General features: G+C 42.0%; 1 protein-coding gene across 1 annotated transcript; it reads right to left on the bottom strand.

The window, feature by feature from the left end:
• Positions 1-738: 738 nt before the first annotated feature.
• Positions 739-2,494, bottom strand: LOC132835186 (transcription factor HES-7-like). The gene is made up of 4 exons (XM_060854550.1): positions 2,456-2,494; positions 2,054-2,149; positions 1,787-1,874; positions 739-1,286 (listed from the first exon to the last, which is right to left on the bottom strand). The coding sequence occupies exons 1-4, from the start codon at positions 2,492-2,494 to the stop codon at positions 739-741; spliced, it is 771 nt and encodes a 256-aa protein (XP_060710533.1).
• Positions 2,495-21,649: the final 19,155 nt, after the last annotated feature.

The following is a 21,649-nucleotide window of genomic DNA, read 5'->3' as shown; positions in this document are numbered from 1 at the left end:
GGTCCTATCTAAAACCGAGGTGAGGTTGGATTCTATTCCCTCAGACCAGAAGATATTGGAGCAGAATTAGGCTCAGCCAATTGAGTGTGCTCGGCTATTCTCAATCACATTCTCCTGCCTTCTGCCTGTAACTGCAAGTTCACGGGAAGCAGAAGTGGGGACTGGGTGGAATAATGGAAATGTCCCTGGGCTCGTAATCCAGAGACGGAACATAATGAATGGGGCGGCTTTGTGGCCTCGCGTCTTTGCCAAGCTGCTTTTGTTCAAGTCTCACCTGCTACAGATAGATAGAGCTGACAAACTGACGGAGGGACTACTCTCTAAACATCAGCTCCAAGGGTAGAGACTGTATCTCTGGCAAGCAGCAGCTCAGTCAACGCTCTGTTGCTTTCCTGTGTATGGGATTGGGGGTTTGAGGGGTGCGGGGTGAGGTGGGGTAGGGAGAGGTGTCGATGATGAGGTTCTCAGTCCGACAGGACATAATACCATCGAGTTGTTTTAATTAAAACAGAACGACGCAAATAAAGATCTTATTAAAATCTTTAATCCAAAATATACACAAGTGAAAAGCGGAACGTACGTAATAACGAGAAATATTAAAGAAAATTTAAACTAATCAAAACTCCCATCTTAAAATAGTAGATGGGATTTTATTTGGATAAAGCGCAGATTTAGTGATTTACAAATGTAGGAGGAATGCAATAATGTCAAAAGCAGAAAGGTCCTTCTCTCAGCGACCTACGGCCACGGTCTCCAGACATTGTGTGAAACAGTCCCTCTCGATGAATCCTGGTGACCAGGGACTGGTTTTGGCGAAACAATACCTTTCTGGGGACACTCTAGAAAAGATGTTGAGCCGGAGTCCTGAAGTTCATGATGTTTCGCTGTGAAGTGGCTGGGGTTTGGCATCTGGTACGAGACTGCGGACCGAGCGGCGAGGAAATGCGGAACATTGCTTGCGGGCGAGTTGCTGGTGACTGCGGGGACAACAGCCATTGGCCTCACGGTGTTGGAGGCGGCGGGACCGACATCCCAAGCCCCGGAATCTCGCTGTCCTGGTCGGAGAGGATCCAAAGTGGGGCCGGAGGGGCTCGGACACTCCGGCATTCGGCGGTTACTATTTTTCTCGGAAGCTCGCTCCAGGAAGACGGCTAGACCCTCCATCAGACCGCTCCGGGACTGCGAGTTAAACCTGGCGCAGCTTCGAACGAAGCTATTCACCTGCAGGAGGCACTCCTTAAAGCCAGCCTCGTAGTTCTGCCGTGTGATTTCTGCTCCCTGATGTTCTGTTTAAACACAAGGTCGGTCAGTGATATGTAAGGGCATAGTATGCGTTTGGGGACATCCGAAAATTGTCCCTGAGGACTATACTGAACGCACGATCCTGTACATTTTGGAACTGTACGTTAATATATTTACATTAGTGAATGCCCCTTATTAATAGTGTTCCACTTAAACCAATCTACAACCGATTACTTCAAAATCCCAAATCGGATCTCAGCAAAGAATCAATTCCGAGCTCCGGGTACAAATCCCGATCCGGGAGCCCCTCTGGGAGGTGGGTTATGATTTTGCATGTCCCAGCTTTATTTTTGAACAGAAGGTAGCGAACTAAAGGCAGGAGGAATCATTGATTACCAATACAACAAGTATCAATGCCCACTAAAGGTAACGATTTTACCGAACGCAAGCTGGATGTTTAAAGCCAACTCCGCAGATGGGATGATGAGCAAAAACGCGCATGGAAACTGGAATCACCAGGCACAACAGCAAGACAGATACCCACCCGGTCCATTCGCAAGCGCCGCGTTTTTCAGATATTGAACCGTCATTTCTAAGATTTCAGCCTTCTCCATTTTACCGTTTCGGAAACTCTAAACAGAAAGAGACAGAAACGGGGTTGGGGAAAGAGAAACGAAACCTGGGTAAAAGTGGAAGGACATGCGAGAGATATCAACGTCTCTTTGTGTTCGGAGCGCCATACACACTTGCTACTAATCCCGGGAAATTTCACACTTAAGCCGCGGAAAGGTTCCTTCAAAGATTCCCTCACCTCGTTCTGGTAATGTGTCAATAAGAAAGATTTCAGTTGGTCCAAACTGCGGTTCATTCGATCGCGTCTCCGTTTTTCCACTAAAGGTTTAAGTAACTGTTGATATAGAATGGAAAGGGTTTTTTTTATATTGATGTGACCACATTTTGCATCCAGTTTGCCCCCGCCAGCTCGGAGCTGGGGGCTGTTGCTGTATCCGGGGGTTAGGGGCTAAAACTGCTCAAATCTGAGAGGAAACGTCCTGACTCCCTCCCAATTGTTTTCTTGCAATAATTTAAGTAACATTTCACTACCAACGAATAACTGTATCCTAGTTAATGCAGCTTTTAATACATATGAAAACAAAACAAACTGGCTAATGTGGAGCACATTTAACTTAGTCCATTGTCAAATCACTTTTACCTTTTTAACTTCTCTGACATCAGACGATTCTGCCGCCATCTTCATCGAGGAACTTGTCCTGGTGTGTCCGCCGGGGTTAAACATCAAGGAAAACCTTGAAGCTGCCTTTATTTAAAGGGGAGGTACCGAGACACGTGAGATTGGGGCACGGGTCATTTGATGTTCGCCCCTACCCATCCTCCCCACTTGTTCCTATCTGCATGCATTTGTTTCCGGGGACTCCCGCAGAGCTGTGAAGGAAAAGCATCTAACATTGAAATGCAAACTGCAGCGTCACTAAATCCTTTGCTACTTTCCAATCGAAATACAGTATTTGCAAAAGGGATTGTAGATTGCACACTGCATTATACCGCAAATATTAAACATCATGCATGTTTAACGAAAAATGTTTAATCTATTTAGAGTTTACAAGACTAAGATTTTAATTAATTGAATCCTTTAAACTTTTTAAAAATTTATAAAACAAACAATCTCTCGGTTGGATGAAGAAAATGCGGCCTCACAGCACTTAGAATTGTTCAGGGATGTACACAAATAATTGGATGAATGTAACAACGATGAAAGGTTTGGAATCCAGCCTTAATTCCCAGTACACTTTACCGAGCCAGGTGTCAGGGTGGGAAACACTGCAATTTGCATACTCGGCTACCACACTTTCTCAGCTTCACTTCAATGGTGTGTGGGAGCTGTCGGGTGATCAAAGAGTTAAAGATGAAAGCGGGTTTCGCACACGCTCTGTTTGTTATCTATCTATCTACCTATAGAATCTGATGACTGGGATAAAGTGGCTAGCTATCATGTTGAGCAGGATAAAGTGCGATGTGATTTGTTTACAGATTTAAGGAGGAAAGTTTGCGTTAATTTATTGACGCGGTTGTCCAATGCTCAGGCAGATTATTGTGTGTGAAATCTGCATTGGCCATTCTGAATCCTGGTGTAAAGGTGCCGGTGTTGGACTGGGGTATACAAAGTTAAAAAATCACACAATACCCAGGTTATAGTCCAACAGGTTTACTTGGAAGCTCTAGTTTTCGGAGCGCTGCTCCTTATGAAGTGCTTCACGTGATGGAGAGCAGCGGTCCAAAAGCTAGTGCTTCCAAATAAACTTGTTGGATTATAAAGTGGTGTAATGTGAGTTTTAATTCTGAATCCTCTACGACTGATCTGCACTGAATAAATACTTAAGCCGCTGGAACTAGCCTCAGGGGATGAAGGCGATAGGTTCTTGGTTCTCGGTCACAGAATCTTGGAGTGTTTTGGAAGGTGAAAGTCACAAGGAGGTGACAACTTGTGCCGACCACACGCTCGTTTGATGCGACCGCCGTCTCTGGAATCAGAACAAAAGGCGGAGTGTTTATGTCCCGTGTCTCCTCTTCATTTGGTACTTTCAGTTCTCCGTCCAGATACTATCATCCCAAAGATGATGCCGCACAGTCAGACCTACAGTCCAAGCATCCTTCACAGTCAAACGTACAGTTACAGTCCCGATATCCTACACTGTCAGAGATACAATGCAGATACACTGCACAGAGTTACTGTACACATTTCCAGTACAGAGTTACTGTACACATTTCCTGCACAGAGTTACAGTACAGATAGCCTGCACAGAGTCACAGTGTAGATTTCTTGCAGAGTTACAGGACGCATTACCTGCACAGAGTTACTGTACAGACCTTCTGCACAGTTGCTGTAACAGATATCCTGCACGGAGTTATAGTACAGATAGTCTGCAGTTACAGTACAGATTTCCTGCACGGAGTTACTGTAACAGATTTCCTGCACAGAATTACAGTACAGATCTCCTGCACAGAGTTACTGGATGGATATCCTGCACAGAGTTCCTGTACGGATATCCTGCAAGAGTTAGAGTAAGGATAGTCTGCACAGAGTTACTGTACAGACTTCCTGTGCAGAGTTACAGTACACATTTCATGCACAGAGTTACTGTAACAGATATCCTGCACGGAGTTATAGTACAGATAGTCTGCAGTTACAGTACAGATTTCCTGCACAGAGTTACTGTAACAGATTTCCTGCACAGAGTTACTGTACAGATTTCCTGCACAGACTTACAGTACAGATGTCCTGCACAGAGTTACTGGATGGCTATCCTGTACAGAGTTACAGTACACATTTCATGCACAAAGTTACTGTACAGATATCTTGCACAGAATTACAGTGCAAGTTTGCTGCACATATTTACTGTACAGATGTCCTGCACAGAGTTACAATACCAATATCCTGCACGGAGTTACAGTGCAAATTTCCTGCACATATTTACTGACAGATTTCCTGCATAGAGTTACAGTGCAATTTCCTGCGTTACAGTGCAGATATCTTGCACAGCCAGAACTGCAGTGAGATACCCTGTACAAGTAGACTTACGATGCATGTTCCTGACCAATCAGAATGACGATGCAGTTATCTTGCACAGCCAGACACTGTAAGGTAATTCACACAACCAGGTTGATTGTGTAAGTATTCTATACAGCCTGACTGTTGACTGTCTACTATACTGAACTGGAGGTCATTTGGGAAAAGGGGAAATTTGATCCGGTTGGGCTGATCCCTGAGCAGAGTGTAAAACTCATTTGGAAGAATGCTCCAATGTTGGAACTCTGAAGGAAGCACCAAAATGTTACTTGTCTAGTGGTGAGGAATGCCCTTCCCATTCAATCCTTCCTATATACCCACTTCCTACAGTGATTGAAGTCACCTTAAAGATCCCACCAATTTGACCTTTCCCCCATCTGAGGGATTATAATCCTCAGGTTAAACTCAACACCAGTCATTCTCTTTCCCTAATGGGAGAGCAGTCCTTTGGGATGAATGTGATTATTGGATGAAAGTAAATTTACAATTCCTCACCACATGACATATATCACTTGGATATGAAAATGTAAATATAACTCGGCTATCTCTGCTCTAAAAGCAGTTGTACTGGATTCAAAACATCAAGCATTCTCGAGCATTTTTTGTGCATTCTCTATTTTAGTTTGGGACCAATGCCCAGAGTATCACTTTTCTGCATATTGCCCTTGGGGGAGGTGACTGTTGCAAACCTCCTCATGGAATATGCCTTTGCAAAGAAGATCTAGAAAGAGATGAATTGGCTTTTTGGTGAGCTTCATTCTGTGTAGCTCCATGCCAAGGACTCTGAGACCTATCAGTTGTTCCCTGAGGCACATACTTAGACAAACATCAACTGCAGTGGACAGCCATTAACCTAGTGAAAGACCATCTTCATTCTGTCTGAAATCTTGCTGTGCAAAGGGTGGTCCTTCACTGAGGATGTTGACCGGCTTATTAAAGTATCCTCCATACAACACGCTGCACCGTGAGGTGCCTTGACACCTTTTCAACTGCTGATTTGCACCATACATTCCTCATAATTCACACAGCACAAGTGGTATGACAGTTCCAAACCTCTTGATACACAATGACAGAAGGCCTTGGACAGTGACCTGTGACAGTGCAAAAGCTTGTGCAATCTTCACTGTAAGAACAGGGTCAATGTACTACATTTACTGAAAGTGCTCTCTCTCATATCATGTGAACAGCTAGGCATAGATTACACTGTGACTCTCTTTAACAAGTTTTATGTAAAAAAGACATTTTTGGAAGAATACACCTCATTGTCTGATTGACTCCATATCTGCTCCTGACTGTTTAACTGTCCATCACCAGAACATTTGGAAATGCAGTTAACCTAATTGTGGGGCTTGACAAAGAGACAATGAATACTGTCTTGACCTTACACTTTGATAATTCAGTACTTAACATTACAATGTCAGGTCTGTAAAAGTAAAAGAAGATTTAAGCATAGAATTGAAAAAGATATTGCTAATTTGTTCTCAAAATTAAATTTCAACCAATTACTAGGAATTGATGAACGAATGTGATTATTGGATGAAAGTAAATGGAAGTAAATCTACAATTCCTCACCACATGACATATATCACTTGGATATGAAAATATAAGTACAACTCATTTATCTCTGCTCTGAAAGCAGTCATACTGGATTCAAAACATTGAGCATTCTCAAGGATTTTTAGAGCATTCTCTATTTTAGTTTCAGCTATACCTGCATTGGATCAAAAATGATTCCCAGGGACTTAATTCAGTTTCACAATTATACATAGTCTGAGTAACTGATCCCTTGACCCCTGCACACCCCAAACGGGAGGTGAATGTTTCCATTGCCATCTCCTCTCCTTTTTGTAGTTCTTGGGAGAATGATCAATACTGAAGGGGTTTAAGAGTTAGGATCAACAAAAGGAGCATTTAAAAATAGTCAATGACCCTGTCTTAGTGATTTTTTGAGGAAGAGAATTCAACAGATTCATTGTCGACTGAGAAAATTAATGTCCTCACCTACTAATGGGAGACCTCTTATGTTAAGATTATGGTTCCCCAGATCTCCCCCACAAGTAGAATCCACCTCTTCAACATCGATTGTATAAAATTCTCTCAGGATTTTTCTGTTTGAACAAGGTCACCTCTCAGTTTTCTAAATGGCAATGGGTACAGGCCAAAGTTCTCCAACCTTTCATCCTGAGATAAAACCCAGCCCTCCATCCCAGGAATCAGTTGATGAGAAGTCTCTCTGTCTTGCTTCTAATGGAATTAAGTACCTCTCTTAAATATCACAATCTGTACACAATTCTGCAGAACTCAACAATTCCTGTAAAATTGTAGCAAAGCAGCCTTATTCTTAGATTCCATTTCCCTTGCAATAAACCTCTGCAACTACAGTATACACAAACTTGTGATTACTGCTCCAGCATACTCACTTCCCTCTGTATCTCAGGGTCCTGCATTCTCACTCCATTTAAATTGCATAATGTTTTTCTAGTCTTCCTGCCAAAGTAGACAACTTCAATTTTTCCCTAATCATATCCCATAATTTTTTGTGCGCTCACTGGACCTGTCTCCATCACAATCTTTACATTAGTATTAAATGATCAACTGTGTGGGTTGGGTTGCTTCAGTAAATGACTGGTACAGATTATAAATAACCTGCACTGATCCCTGTTACACTCCACTCTTATAACTGGCTAACATGAAAATGTACTTATTGATCCCACTCTGTTTTTCTGTTAGTCTACCCATGCTAACATGTTGCACCCTACATTATTAATTTTTAGTTTGTATAGTAACATTTGTGTGGAACTTTTGCCAGTTGGAGTGTGGGAGATAGCAGCTGATCAAAGAGCTCAAGTTGAAAAAGAGTTTCTATCTATCTATCTATCTATCTATCTATCTATCTATCTATCTATCTATCTATCTATCTATCTATCTATCTATCTATCGATCCATCTATCTATTTATCTACCTACCTACCTATCTACCCACCTTTCTACCTAATTCTTTAAGGCAGATTTGTTAGTTGGTTTTACACTGATGCTGATGCTAATCATGAGCTCGTGAGTGAACTTGGTGCATCCTCTGGACCCCACACACCCTGATGACCAGATCCACTTTGATTCCAAACCCACCAACTGTATCCTTTAGGTCACTTGTCAGTTTTTAAAATTAGCTTTAATTTGAAAAGTGAACTGTCTTATTTTATTAATTAAAAAGATCATAACACTTTGTTCATCTGAACCAACTGTCTCCCTTGTAATAAATTTTAATTCTGAATGAGAAAGTGTAGACAAATGGGAGAATTAGGATTTGATGAGGTTTCTTACAATTTACAAACACACTTATTAGCAACTGGGTTTGGTCTCGGCATCAAAGTCAATGCAATTGAGACGAGAGAAGACATTTATTGGGGAACTTTCTCAGAATTGTTCAGGTAGAATTTCAATTATTTCCCAGAGTCAATGGGAACATTTTAACCCCAGTGATCATCAATAACGAGCTGTTACTTTTCTTCATAAAGGACGGTGCTTAAACAGTTTAACTGGTCATTCCTGCTAATCCTCTGTCCGCTCTCGAACAGATGGCTCCCTTAAATTTGTTAAAGTTTTCAGCCGATAGAGCATTGTGTCTGCCCAGAAGGTCAGTGAGGCGGATCCACCTCTCTCAAAACCCAATCAGGGATTGAATGAACATCAAGAGGGTAAAAGGAAGGATTAAATCTCCCTCTGTCTGCAGCTCAATGTTCTTTCCTTTTGGAAAGGTTCAACAACACAAAATCCACACGAAACAGAGAGCAGATATTTTTTATTAAAAGAGCATTCTCTGAAAAGGGCATTTAAATCAAGGATCTGTGTTTGACAATGATTGTTAGAGGTGGCTTTGAATGAAGTGTTACCCCAAAACGCCCCATGAATTTTATGTTTCTTTATCAACTTTACTCTGCTCACTGGACTGCTGCTGACTCACTGCTAGAAAGAAGGAAGCAATAAAACTAAGGAGAGGAGCAGGCCATGCATTAAGATTATGACCAATTCTTTATCTCAAGGCTATATTCCACTTTCTTCCCATATCCTTGATAACTTTAAAATTTAAAAACATATCTATTACTAGCTTGAATATATTCAGTGAGTGACCTCCACATGCCACTTCTGTATTAAATTGCATAAGTTCACTAATCCTTGAAGTGATGTTTCCTCATTTCAGTCCTAGATAGCCTACTGTGTATCCTGAAATTGTATCCCATGATTCTAGACTCCCCAACATGGGAAGCACCTTCCGGTCTGTCCTGTCCTGTTAGATCTTTATATGTTTTAATCAGATCCTTTCTCATCCCACTAAAATCTGGTGAATACTATCCTAGTAGAACCAAATTCTCCTAATAGGACAGTCCTGGCATTCCTGAAATCAGATTAGTGAACCTCCTATGCACTCTCTTGATGGCATGTCTATCCTTTCTTAGGTAGGGAGACCAAAACTATACCCAGTATTCCAGGTATGGTCTCACCAAGGCCCCATTTAATTGTACTAAGACAGTCATACTTCTGATCTCAAACCATTAGTTTCACTCTCAACCGATAGTCCTTTGTTAAAATTGGGCAGAATGCTTCCTCAAGAATTTGTGGTCAACTCTGCATCAGACCATAGAGATACACAGTTGTAAGAATGTAAGAAATTGGAGCAGGAGCACACCAATCATCCTTTGAGCCATTTATCATTCAGTAAGTTGATGGCTGATCTGATTGTGGTTTCAGCTTCACTTTTCTGCTTCTCCACTCTTTCTTGACTCTGTTGTCCATCAGAAGTTTGTCTAAGTAAACCTCTTTTGTCAGAGGGGTGGTGAATTATTTACCACAGAGGGCTATTGATGCTGGGTCATTGAGCCCTGAGGTAGATTTTTAATCAGTACTGGAATCAAGGGTTATGAGGAAAAGGCTGGAAAGTAGATTTGAAAAGGATCAGATCAGCCAGGTTGTCATGGAATGATGGAGCAGGCTTGATGGGTCAGATGGTTAAACAGCCCACTCCTGCTCCAACATCTTATGGAATATATTTCACAAGACCAGGCTCCACTCCCTTCCATTCTGGGGAAGAGAGTTTCACAGAATCTGAAATTCTTGAGGGAAGAAATTCCTCCTGATTTGCATCCTCAATTGTTATTTTTAAGTTGTGAGGAAACTTCCTCTCAATACCCATTTTACCAAGTCTTCCTCAGAATCTTGTATGTTTCAATAAAATCCCTTCTCAATCCCAATTGATTCTGGCCCAACCTGTTGAAACATTCTTCTGAGGCAATCTTTTCATCTCAAGAATTCAATGGTGTAAAGCTTCTTTCAACTACTTCTGCTGAAAGTAGCTCCCTCTTTAGGGAAGGAGATGAAAACTGTTCCCAATACTCCAGGTGTGGTTTCACCAACACCTGATGGATTTATAGTAAATATTCTCGTCGTTTTCATTTCTCCTCCTTTGCAGTGAGGGCTAATATTCCATATGCCATTGTATCCAAAATGTCACATCTCTTGCTCCTCAGATGTTGCTTGACCTGCTGTTCTTTTCCAGTGCCACATTCTTTGATCCTAATTGCTCAGTTGGCCTAATTGCTAATAGTTTGTGATTCATGTTGAAATACATTCAGATCCCTCTGAAATGCCCACACTTCTTTTAGTTAGTTATAAAGTCATAGAGCTGTACACCATGGAAACTGACTCTCTGATCCAACTCGTCCATGCTGACCAGATAGCCTACATTTATCTCATCCCATTTGCCAGCATTTGGCCAATATCCCTATAATACCTCCCTATTCATATACCCATCCAGGTGCCTTCTAACTGTTGTAATTGTACCAGCCTCCATCACTTCCTCTGGCAGCTCATTTCATACACGTACCACCCTCTGTGTGAAAATGTTACTCCTCAGGTTCCTTTAAATCATTCCCCTCTCACCTTAAACCTATGCCTTCTGGTTGTGGACACCCTCACCCCAGGGAAAAAGACTTTGGCTATTCACCCTATCATGCCCCTTATGATTTTATAAACATCTATGCGGTCACCCTACAGCTTCTGATGCTCCAGGGAAAATAGCCCCAGCCTATTCAACCTCTCCCTATAGTTCAAACATATTGATTTTCTATTCTTGCTCTTCATCAGACTCTTGTTAAATTTTTGCCCATTCTAATAACTAATAGCACTGCTATCATGCATTACAGCAGTGAGTCCATGATCAGGAAAGTGTCAGGTGTAACTAGGGATGCCTCAAAGAGAGTTATGATACACCATTCGGGTAGCAGTGAGGGATGTGGAGGGGACAGTCCAATGGATCATTCTTCCTTCATCAAGAAGATCCTGTTTGACATGTAGATTCAAAAAGCTGAGTGTGAATATAGTCTGTGTGCACCAGGAATGAATATGGATTCAGTGTCCACTAGGAGTGCATTTGGATTCGGTTAGAATGCAACAGGAGGGAGTCTGCTATAAAACGGGTAACTTGTGAAGACTGCTGGAAAGGTAAGGTATTACACCTTTTGAAACAACGGGTGTAAATCGTGCATGTTCACCGAGACTGGCATTCGGTCTGGCAACAACTTTTCTTTATAGTTGTGCAAGTTTTACCTCATCAAAGTGAGTCATTTCTCGTTTTAAAAGCAGACTTTCGAACAGTGCACGCCAACTGCTAAATTCTCTTCATATATATAAAAAACATCTTCAATTCGCGGTTGCATTTTTGAGTCACCTTAAATACCATTCCTGATGAAGGGCTCTGGCCCAAAACGTCGAATTTCCTGTTCCTAGGATGCTGCCTAACCTGCTGTGCTTTAACCAGCAACACATTTTCACCTTAAATACTGCCCATTGAATCTCGCTCCTTCCCACAATGCCATGTTCTAGTTAGACCCATCAGGCATGGGGAGGTGATGACCTAATGGTATCAGCACTTGACTATTAATCTAGCACTTTAGGTAGTGTTCAAATCCTGCCATGGTAGATTGTCGAATTTTAAAACTCCGGATTAAGAGTCTAATAATAACTGTGAAACTGTTGCTGATTGATAGAAAATCCTATGTACTTCTCTAATGCCTTTAGGGAAAGAAATCTGCAATCCATGATCCTTCTTCGGAAGTTAAAAACCACACAACACCAGGTTATAGTCCAACAGGTTTATTTGGAAGCACTAGATTTTGGGCGCTGCTCCTTCATCAGGTGATTGTGGAGCGGAATCATAAAACACAGAATTTATAACAGAAGAAACGATATATTGAACAAACCTAGATTTCTTCAGGAGGATTAAGAGTTAAATAAGGGTCACTGAACCGAAACTCTCCTTTCTCTCGGCTGAGTTTTTCCAACGCTTTCTATTTTTGTTTCTGAGCAATCTGATTTTTTAAATTTCAAAAATATACTTTATGCATAAAATTATTTTGATAGCTATACAATTGGTCAGCCATTCTTATACACACATTGCATTTCTTTACACACAGAGATGGGAATTAATCATTCGCATATACAAGTCTGTACATTGACCACCCAGATATTTAGCTGAGGCGCCAGAGGGGCCCAATTTCTGAGTGGGCCCCCTGTTCTTCTTTAGGCAGACAGAGGTTACACGGTGGTCTTTCCCCACCGCGCCTTGGCGGCAGCTGCCCCAAGCTTCAGCGCGTCCCTCAACACGTAGCAATCTGATGGGGTTCTGCGTCGGTTCTCCATTCTGGTTAAACTGACTCTGTCCTTGATCTCCAAACTCTTAAGCTACGTGCAATGTGTCTGCTCATTGCCACCGTCTGCTTCCCGATCCAGCCCCGAGGTCATTTTACCCGATTAAAGACAGAATTGGAGGACACGAGTTGTCAGTGACTTGCGATTCACACTCACTTCTTTGATGTACCGTTTGTTTGATATGTCCTTCCCCATGTTGCACTTTTGCGCCATGCTTTTAGCCTTGGCTGAAATTAACTTCAAACGATTGCAGTGAGGTGTTAGCTCGTGTGTTTTATAGCCAGTTTTCACAAGATTCCAGTTTCTTGAAGAGTCTGAAGTTGCATTTCTGACTGGCTTGGAATGGGCCCAGGGCATTGTTTCCAAAACCTGGAATTCTAAATGATTCCTACAACCAATTAAAATGAGAAAATTATACACTGGAAGGACTGGGACAGGTTGGGAGTGTGGGAAAAGAAGTGACAGATGTGGGAAAGTCTGACGTTATGCACTTTGGTTGGAGGAAAACAGGCAGATTGTTTTGTAAACAGGGAAATGATTCAGAAATCTGAATCAAGAAGTGACTAAGGACTCCTAGTGCTAATTCTCTTAAGATGAACATGTTGGTTCATTTGGTACTTAGGAAGGCAAATACAGTATTAGCATTTATTTCAAAACGACTAGAATACAAGAACAGAAATGCATTGCTGGGGTTGTATAAGGCTCTGGTTAGACCGCATTTGGAACATTCTGAGCAGGTTTGGGTCCTGTAACTAAGAAAGATTGCCCTGGTACTGGTGAAAAACCAGATGATGCTCCCAAGAATTATCTCAGGAATGAATAGCTTGTCATATGAGAGTGGTTGAGGACTCTGCCTGCACCTGAGGCTGTTTAGGAGGATGAGCGTGGACCTTACTGAAGCGTACAGAACACTGAAAAGACCTGGAGGAGTGGACATGAAAAAGATGTTTCTACTACCAGAAGAGACAAGCACCTGACAGCACTACCTCAGAATGAAGCGACGAGTGTTTAAAACTGAGATGAGGAGGGATTTCAGCCCAGAAGGTGGTGAATGTGTGGAATTCATTATTGCAGAAAGCTGTGGAGGCCGAGTCATGAGGGTTTTCAAGGCAGATTTTATAGGTTCTTGATTAGCAAGGGGGGTCAAAGGTTACAGGGAGAAGGCAAGAACATAGGGTTGAGAAACATATCACCCATGATCCAATGGCTGAATAGCTTAATTTTGTTCATAGTTTCATTGTTTCTGTGGTTTGATTCATAAATCGTCCTTGGTTTAGTACCAGAATTTGCTTCGTTGAGATGGTTAATGTTCACCCTGTAGGATCTTGGGCACATGTTAAACAATTATTAGTTATGACCAATTAGGACTCAGCTTCCTCGGTCAATGAAATGACTGATATTTTCAAGAAAATACGGAGATAAAACGGGTACGGCTGTGAAGCGAAGCTTTTTTTTCAAAAAAAAAGTGCTCTTTGAGGTGGTACCTGTTTGAAATGATTGATGAGTCTGTGGCATTGTTTGACTGGTGAACACGATGAAAGTAGACTGGACAATTCCACTTGAGGAAGAAGCCATCACCACCGCCCGTAAATGATGGTGTTCCCCTGTATCTGCTGCCCTTGCGCTAGAGCTAGTTACTGCCAATTAAATACTACAGAAATTAAATACTACAATAGAAATTTTCCTTATACAGTGTCAATATTCAAACCTTCTCTCTGATGAACAGAGTTACAGTTCAGTGACAAACTGCTGTTCCCCTTCAACATTCCTTTTCCATGCAGTTTGAACACACGAAACTGTCAGCACTGAGTTAATACTGACAGCACTCAATTGGGTGCTATTAACATCTCAGAGGCAATGAGCGGTGTGTGGGAACATTTCTGTCTCGCGATGTCTGCTAAACTCTATCGGCCCCTTAAACCATGTAAGAGTCAATAACACGTGTTTGGGAAGGAGAATAGACCACACATTCTGTGTAATAAATAATACCGGTGCTTCCCGTGGGAAAGGCAGTCTTTCTTTCAGATCTCGCTCAGTCAGTGCTTTACTGGGAACCGCCTGCAGAACGGGTTAAGGAAGACGTTGGTAATTTCACACCGTGTTGCGAATTGAGCCGGGGTAACTGCAGCCAAAATTAACCGAATAGTTGAACATATTTTCACGTTGTTTAAGCACTTTAGCATTTGCACAAGTTCGAAACAACACCTTGCCTTTATGTAGTTGGTTTAAAATAGTAACGAAAGGTCCCTCCTCAAGGGACCGACTATGAAAAAAAATTACACGGAGTCACTGAGATTGATAAAAGAAAAAGGTTTAAACTAAAAAGAGTTAAAAATCACAGAACACCAGGTTATAGTCCAACAGGTTTAATTGGAAGCATTAGCTTTCGGAGCACTGCTCTTTCACAACCACCTGATGAAGGAGCGATGCTCGGAAGCCAGTGCTTCCAATTAAACCTGTTGGACTATAACCTGGTGTTGTGTGATTGTTTACTTTGTACACGCCAGTCCAACACCGACATCTCCAAATCATAACTAAAAAGAGAAAAGCAAGGTAGAGAGGAGGAAGGTTTCGGGGAAAGAATTCTTTGTGGATTCAGGCCTGGATACTGGGCTGCAGGGAGAGGAAGCTGCAGTCCAGTCATGGATGTCTCTGCATAAGTCAAAAACAAATCTCAGGAGACAGGGTGGTCAGCGCTCTTGCTTTCATTTGAGTTTAGGAGTAAGGAAGTCATGTTGAGGTTGTATAGGACATTTGTGAGGACTCTTCTGGAATACTGTGTCCAGTTTTGGTCGCCCAGTTATAGGAAGGATATTATTAAGCTGCTGAGGGTTCTGAAGAGGCTTATCAGAATGTTTTCAGGAATGGAGAGTTTGAGTTATAAACAAAGAATAGATAGGCTGGGACTTTTTCACTGGAGCATAAGTGGAGAAGTGGCCTTATAGAGGTTTATAAAACAGGGTTAATAGTGGTCTTTCCCCTAGGGTGTGGAATTTCAAGACTAGAGGAACATTTTTAAGGTGAGAGGAGAGACTGGAAAAAGACACAGTGGCATTTTATTTTACACAGAGGGTGGTTCATGTGTGGAATGAACTTCCTGAGGAAGTGGTGAATGTGGGCACAACTACAATGTTTACACACTCTCTCACTCACACACACTCTCGTACATAGGCCAGTCCTTTTGGCCGAAACGTCAATTTTCCTGCTCCTCGGATGCTGCCTGACCTGCTGTGCTTTTCCAGCACCACTCTAATCTAGACTCTGATTTCCAGCATCTGCAGTGCTCACTTTTGCCTACTCTTACATAGACAGTCATGCAGACTCTCTCATAGACAAGCTCTCTCTCTCATAAGCACATACATACACACCCCACACTCTCACCCACGCATGCACCCTCTCACAGGCTTATACTCCTACATACTCACACACGTAATCATACACACATGCATACACACACTCTCTCACATGCACTCACACCCATACATGCATGCACTCACTCTGTCTCTCCTGCATGTTTATGGGGTGAATTTGTATTTGCAGAATTATGTTTTATTTTGCTCAAGAAATGCATAACCTGCAGTCAATCCATGTAAGATTCTGTAAATCCCACTTTAGAAATAGAACCAGATTAGGACACTGACAGACTTTAACCTCACACCTTTAATGCATCGACTGAACTGAGATGGAACTTATTGTTAGAAAAGCTGAAATTATCTTGAGAATGTAAATTAAACGAATTGGGGTATTTACAAATTAAAGAACCGAAACTAACAACCCCATTCTAAATGATGAAAGACTTAATTTCAGCTCCATGACACTGCAATCCTTCTGCTCCAAGCTCTGTGTCTTATGGTCCTGCTTCACAACTATCTGATGAAGGAGCAGCGCTCTGAAAGCCAGTGCTTCCAAATAAACATGTAGGACTATAACCTGGAGTTCTGTGATTTTTAACTATGTTTAAAAGACATTTGGATAAATACATGATCAGGGGAGGTTTGGAAAGATTTGGGCCAGGAGCAGGCACTGATACTAGTTTAGTTTGGGATAACCTTTGGCATGGACTGTCTGGACCGAAAGGTCTGTTTTCATGCTGTATGACTATGATTCTTTGGCTTGGCCCAGAGCATTGATTGTTATGACACTACAAGGCCTCATCCCTGTACTTGTGAGATTATGTGATTTTCTGCCTCTACTACCATTCCAGGCAGTTCATCCAGATTCTCACTATCCTCTGTGTGAAAGAGTATTGTGTAAAATCTCCTCTTAAACCCCTTGCCTTTCTCTTTGAAATGATGCCCCTTTTTTTGACCAAGGGGAACAGATGCTTCATATCCCTCCATTCCATGCATACTCCTTCAGAATCTGAAACTCCTCAATCTCCTCTGTCACTCCAAGTGAAGTTTGACAACTGCAGTTTTGCACATGTCCCATCAAGGTGATGAGAAACTGGCTTTCCTCACATTGATCCACCTGGATAGACAAACTGACAAACACAAACCATTGTCAGGGGCAAATCAACAATGCAGCACGTTTGGGCTACTCCAGCATCATTTTCCGACTTTTGTTAGGAATTCAACGCATTCATCTTCTGTATGTTATAATCATGTCATATATTATACTATATTAGCAGAACATGTACAGAACCTGATCAATAACACGGCTGGATGGAGGGATACTATGTAGAAGTAGATCTGAATATAAAGAACCAAATGTAATGGATTATTTTATGAAGCAGAATTGAGACTGGCAGATTTTCTCTATTCATGAAATATTCCAAGTTTATTTTTCTTTCATTCAATTTCTCTTGTTTCTCTATAAAAACATCTGTGGATCAGATGAATAAGCTCAAGACTCTATTATCTGTCAATCTCCTTGACATTGTCCAACGATACCCTTCTCAAAGGCCCCTCCATAGCTATACTGGAGGTCAACCTTCAGCACACGAACTGCAACAGTTCTAGAAGATAGCTCACCATCTTCTTCTCACAGGCAATGATGGATGGATAATAAATGCTGGTTCAGAAAGTGACACCCCACATCCGTTGAATAAATAAGCAAAGTCACTCCTTATCACTACAGATTGCCATTCCTGATATCTTCCCGGTGAATATGTGCTTTAAGATCTGTTTTGCAGTGGAGTGTCCGAAACTGCAAACTTACACCTTATGATTGTCCTCTGAATATAAACACATTATGGTCTTGGCACCATCTTATTTTCTCGCAACACAAATTTAGAGAGTTGCAATTCTGCCATTACTTTGCACTTCCTATTTATCACAGGGGGAACAACTTTCTTGAGATGATTTTTCAGGAGATCATTGAGAATAATACAGAGAGTGTGTGAGTAACGTGGAAGAAGTATTTAACAGGAGGAATCCCTACAAGAGAAACATTGTATAGTGGTCATTGATGGAAACTTGTGATCAGAACCAAGTTTCTGAAACTCAGATTGCTGATATCTAGCTGTCACCAAACTTGAACCATTCACCCTGTTCCTCTCTCCACTGGTGAGGCCAAAGGTTGGGTTTCTACAGCACTTTCAGCTTTCATTTCAGATTTCCAGCGCCTGCAGTATTTTGGTTTTATGATAATTAGAAGGAAGGTGATGCAAAAGCAGTCCAAAGGACAGTGTAATCTATTCTGGGTGAATTACTGAGGTATGTATTAACCTACACCGGGGCCTGGTGGCACAGGAAGAATCCATTTGGGTCCAGTGGCTTTTTGAAACAAATTGGAATCACCTTCCTGCTTGCCACAACCGGGTCTACAAACTTCTTCCTCGTAAATTTCCTGCAGAAAGTTACCATTCAACATTTTGCCCACTACTTTGTCAGGATTTCCAAGTCATAGCACCTGGTCAGGAAGAAGAAGAAGGCATACATTGCGCTTAAGCTTTCAGGGTTAAGTGAATTCCCAGATGAATCTTAAGAAGGCAATAAGAAGAGCAAAAAGATATTATAAAATGGATCTGGCAGATAAGGTTAAAGACAATCCCAAGAAGTTCCATATCTATATTAAGAGTTAAAGATCAGCATGAACATCTATGTATGGAGCCACAGGAGAAGGGGACATTTTTAATGAATATTTCTCCTCACCATTTACTGAGGAGAGAATCATGGTTGCTAAGGAAACAGGGGAAACAAGTGATGATGTTTTGGACTGCATTTGTATTACCACATAGGAGGCGTTTGCAGCCTTAGAGCATATTAAGATGGATAAATCCCCTGGGCCTGACCAAATCCATCCTCAAACACTGCGGGAGGTTGGGGAAGAATTTGCAGAGGCCCTTGCAGAGATTTTTGCTTCATCTTTAGCCATGGGTGAAGTTCTGGAAGCCTGGAGGATGGCTAATGTTGTTCCATTGTTTAAGAAAGGTAGCAAAGACAAGCCAGAACTACAGGCCAGTGAGCCTGACATCAGTGGGATGCAGGTTGTTGGAAAGGATACTAAGGGACAGGATTAACGAACAATTGGATAGTCAAGGTCTGATTAGGAATAGTCAGCGTGGATTTGTGCGTGGGAAGTCATGTCTGACAAATTGGTTACAGTTTTTCTAAGAGCATAGATGAGGGTGGGGTGGTGGATGTTGTCTATGTGGATTTTAGTAAGGCCTTTGGCAAGTTCCCGTACAACAGGCTAATCATGAAGATTAGGTCACATGGAATCCAGGGAGAGCTAGATAATTGAATTCAAAATTGGCTCGATGGTAGGTAGCAGTGAGTAATGGTTGAAGGTTGTTTCTTGGACTGGGGGCCTGTGACTCGTGGTGTACCACAGGTTGTTTGTTATTTGTTATTTAGATGAACAATCTGGATATGAATGTACAAGGCATGATTAGTAAGTTTGTGTGGATGATTCAAAATTAGGAGATGTCATTGATAGCAATGAAGGTTACCAAAAATTACAGAGGGATCTTGTTCAGATGGGGAAGTGGGTTGTGGATTAGCAAATACAATTCATTACAGAAGGCGTGAGGTGATGCACTTTGGAAAGTCAAACCAAGGTAGGACCCATACAGTAAATAGTAAGGTCCTGAGGAGTGTTGTATTCAAGGGAGACTAGGAGTACAACTACATAGTCCCTGAAAGCGGCATCACAGATAGACAGGGTAGTGAAGAAGGCATTTAGATTAGATTAAAAAGTAAAAAATGAGGTCTGCAGATGCTGGAGATCACAGCTGAAAATGTGTTGCTGGTTAAAGCACAGCAGGTTAGGCAGCATCTCAGGAATAGGGAATTCAACGTTTCGAGCATAAGCCCTTCATTTTAGATTAGATTACTTACAGTGTGGGACCAGACCCTTCGGCCCAACAAGTCCACACTGACCCTCCAAAGAGCAACCCACCCAGACCCATTCCCCTACACCTAACATTACGGGCAATTTAGTATGGCCAATTCACCTAACCTGCACATCTTTGGACTGTGGGAGGAAACCGGAGCACCTGGAGGAAACCCACGCAGACACGGGGAGAATGTGCAAACTCCACACAGACAGTTGCCTGAGGCGGGAATTGAACCCGGTCTCTGGCGCTGTGAGGCAGCAGTGTGCCACTATGCTGCCCACTGACCTTCATTAGTTGAGGCATTGAGTATAGGAGTTGAGATGCTATGTTCCAGTTGTATGAGCCATCGGTGAGGCCACATTTGGAGTATTGTGTACAATTTTGATCATCCTGTTGTAGGAAAGACATAGTTAAACTAGAAAGAGTTCAAAGAAGATTTATGGAGATTTTGTCAGGACTATTAGGTTTGAGTTACAGTGAGAGGTTGGCCAGGATAGGACTTCATTCCTTGGAACATAGTGGAATGAGGGCTGACTTTATTGAGGTGTATAAAATCATGACAGGCATAGATAGGATGAATGCATACAGTCTTTTTCCCAGGAATGGGGAACTGAAAACTAAAGGGCATAGATTTAAGGTGAGAGGGAAAGATTTAAGAAGGGCCTGAGGGGCAACTTCTTCATGCAGAGAGTGATGTGTATATGGAATGTCAGAGAAAGTGGTTGAGGCAGTACAATAAAAAATTTAAAAAACATTTCAACAGGTACATGGATGGGAAGAGTTTAGAGGGATATGAACCAAATGCAGGCAATCAGAACTAGCTGAGTGAGCACCATGGTCAGCACAGAACAGTTTAGGCTGGAGGGCCTGTTTCCTTGCTGTATTACTGTGTGACTTTATAGCAACGTGAAGCTAGTTTATTGCTGGGGCAGTTGTTTTATTATGAAGTGCACCTTAACAGGTTGTGAATGATACCCATGGGGACATACTCATGGAAAGACATTGAAAGAAGTGACCCCTCTCCCTACACACACACACACACACACACACACACGGAGAAATTGAGGATGGCAAATGCTGGAGATTAGAGTAAATAATACAACTAGGCCATCACCTCCCCCACTAAAATTCTTGATAAAGAGCTTATGCCCGAAACATCAATTCTCCTGTGCCTCGAATGCTGCCTCGCCTGCTGTGCTTTTTGTGCACAACACTCTCAACACACACACACCCACACACAAAAACTCATACACACCCATGACCCCCCACAAACACCCACACATAAATACTTACCCACACCCACCTCCCCACACACATATTCACCCATACACACACGTGCACATCCACACACACACACACACACACACACACACACACACACACACACACACACACACACACACACACACACACACACTCTAGCCTGAGGCTTTCATATCTTAAAAAGCCAGTATGATCAAAGGGGAGTAGCCAGCTTGCTGTGTCGCTAACCTTCATTGAGATTAGAGTTTTTGATTCAGTTCAGCAGCAGAGTGTGGGTGAAGAAATGCTGCTGGGGCAAGCCCAGCTGGTACTCTCTCTCTCTCTCTCTCTCTCTCTCTCTCATACTTAAAGCTTGTTTGTCCTGGGTAAAGCCTGTGCAAACAGATGTGTTTATTGAGACTGTGGCAAATATTTATGGAACAGCATTATTAAGTCAGGATAGTCTGCAGGATAAGTTTTTAATAGGATAAGTTATCTGGTATTTCTACTTTCTGTTCTTTGTTTTTCATTCTGTAATTTTGTAAATAAATTCTATTTGTATAAAACTTGGCAGTCAGACCAGTTGATTCGCTCTCG

This window comes from Hemiscyllium ocellatum, chromosome 44 (assembly GCF_020745735.1).
Source record: "Hemiscyllium ocellatum isolate sHemOce1 chromosome 44, sHemOce1.pat.X.cur, whole genome shotgun sequence".
NCBI lineage: Eukaryota > Metazoa > Chordata > Chondrichthyes > Orectolobiformes > Hemiscylliidae > Hemiscyllium > Hemiscyllium ocellatum.
This window is presented reverse-complemented; position numbering and strand designations above follow the sequence as displayed.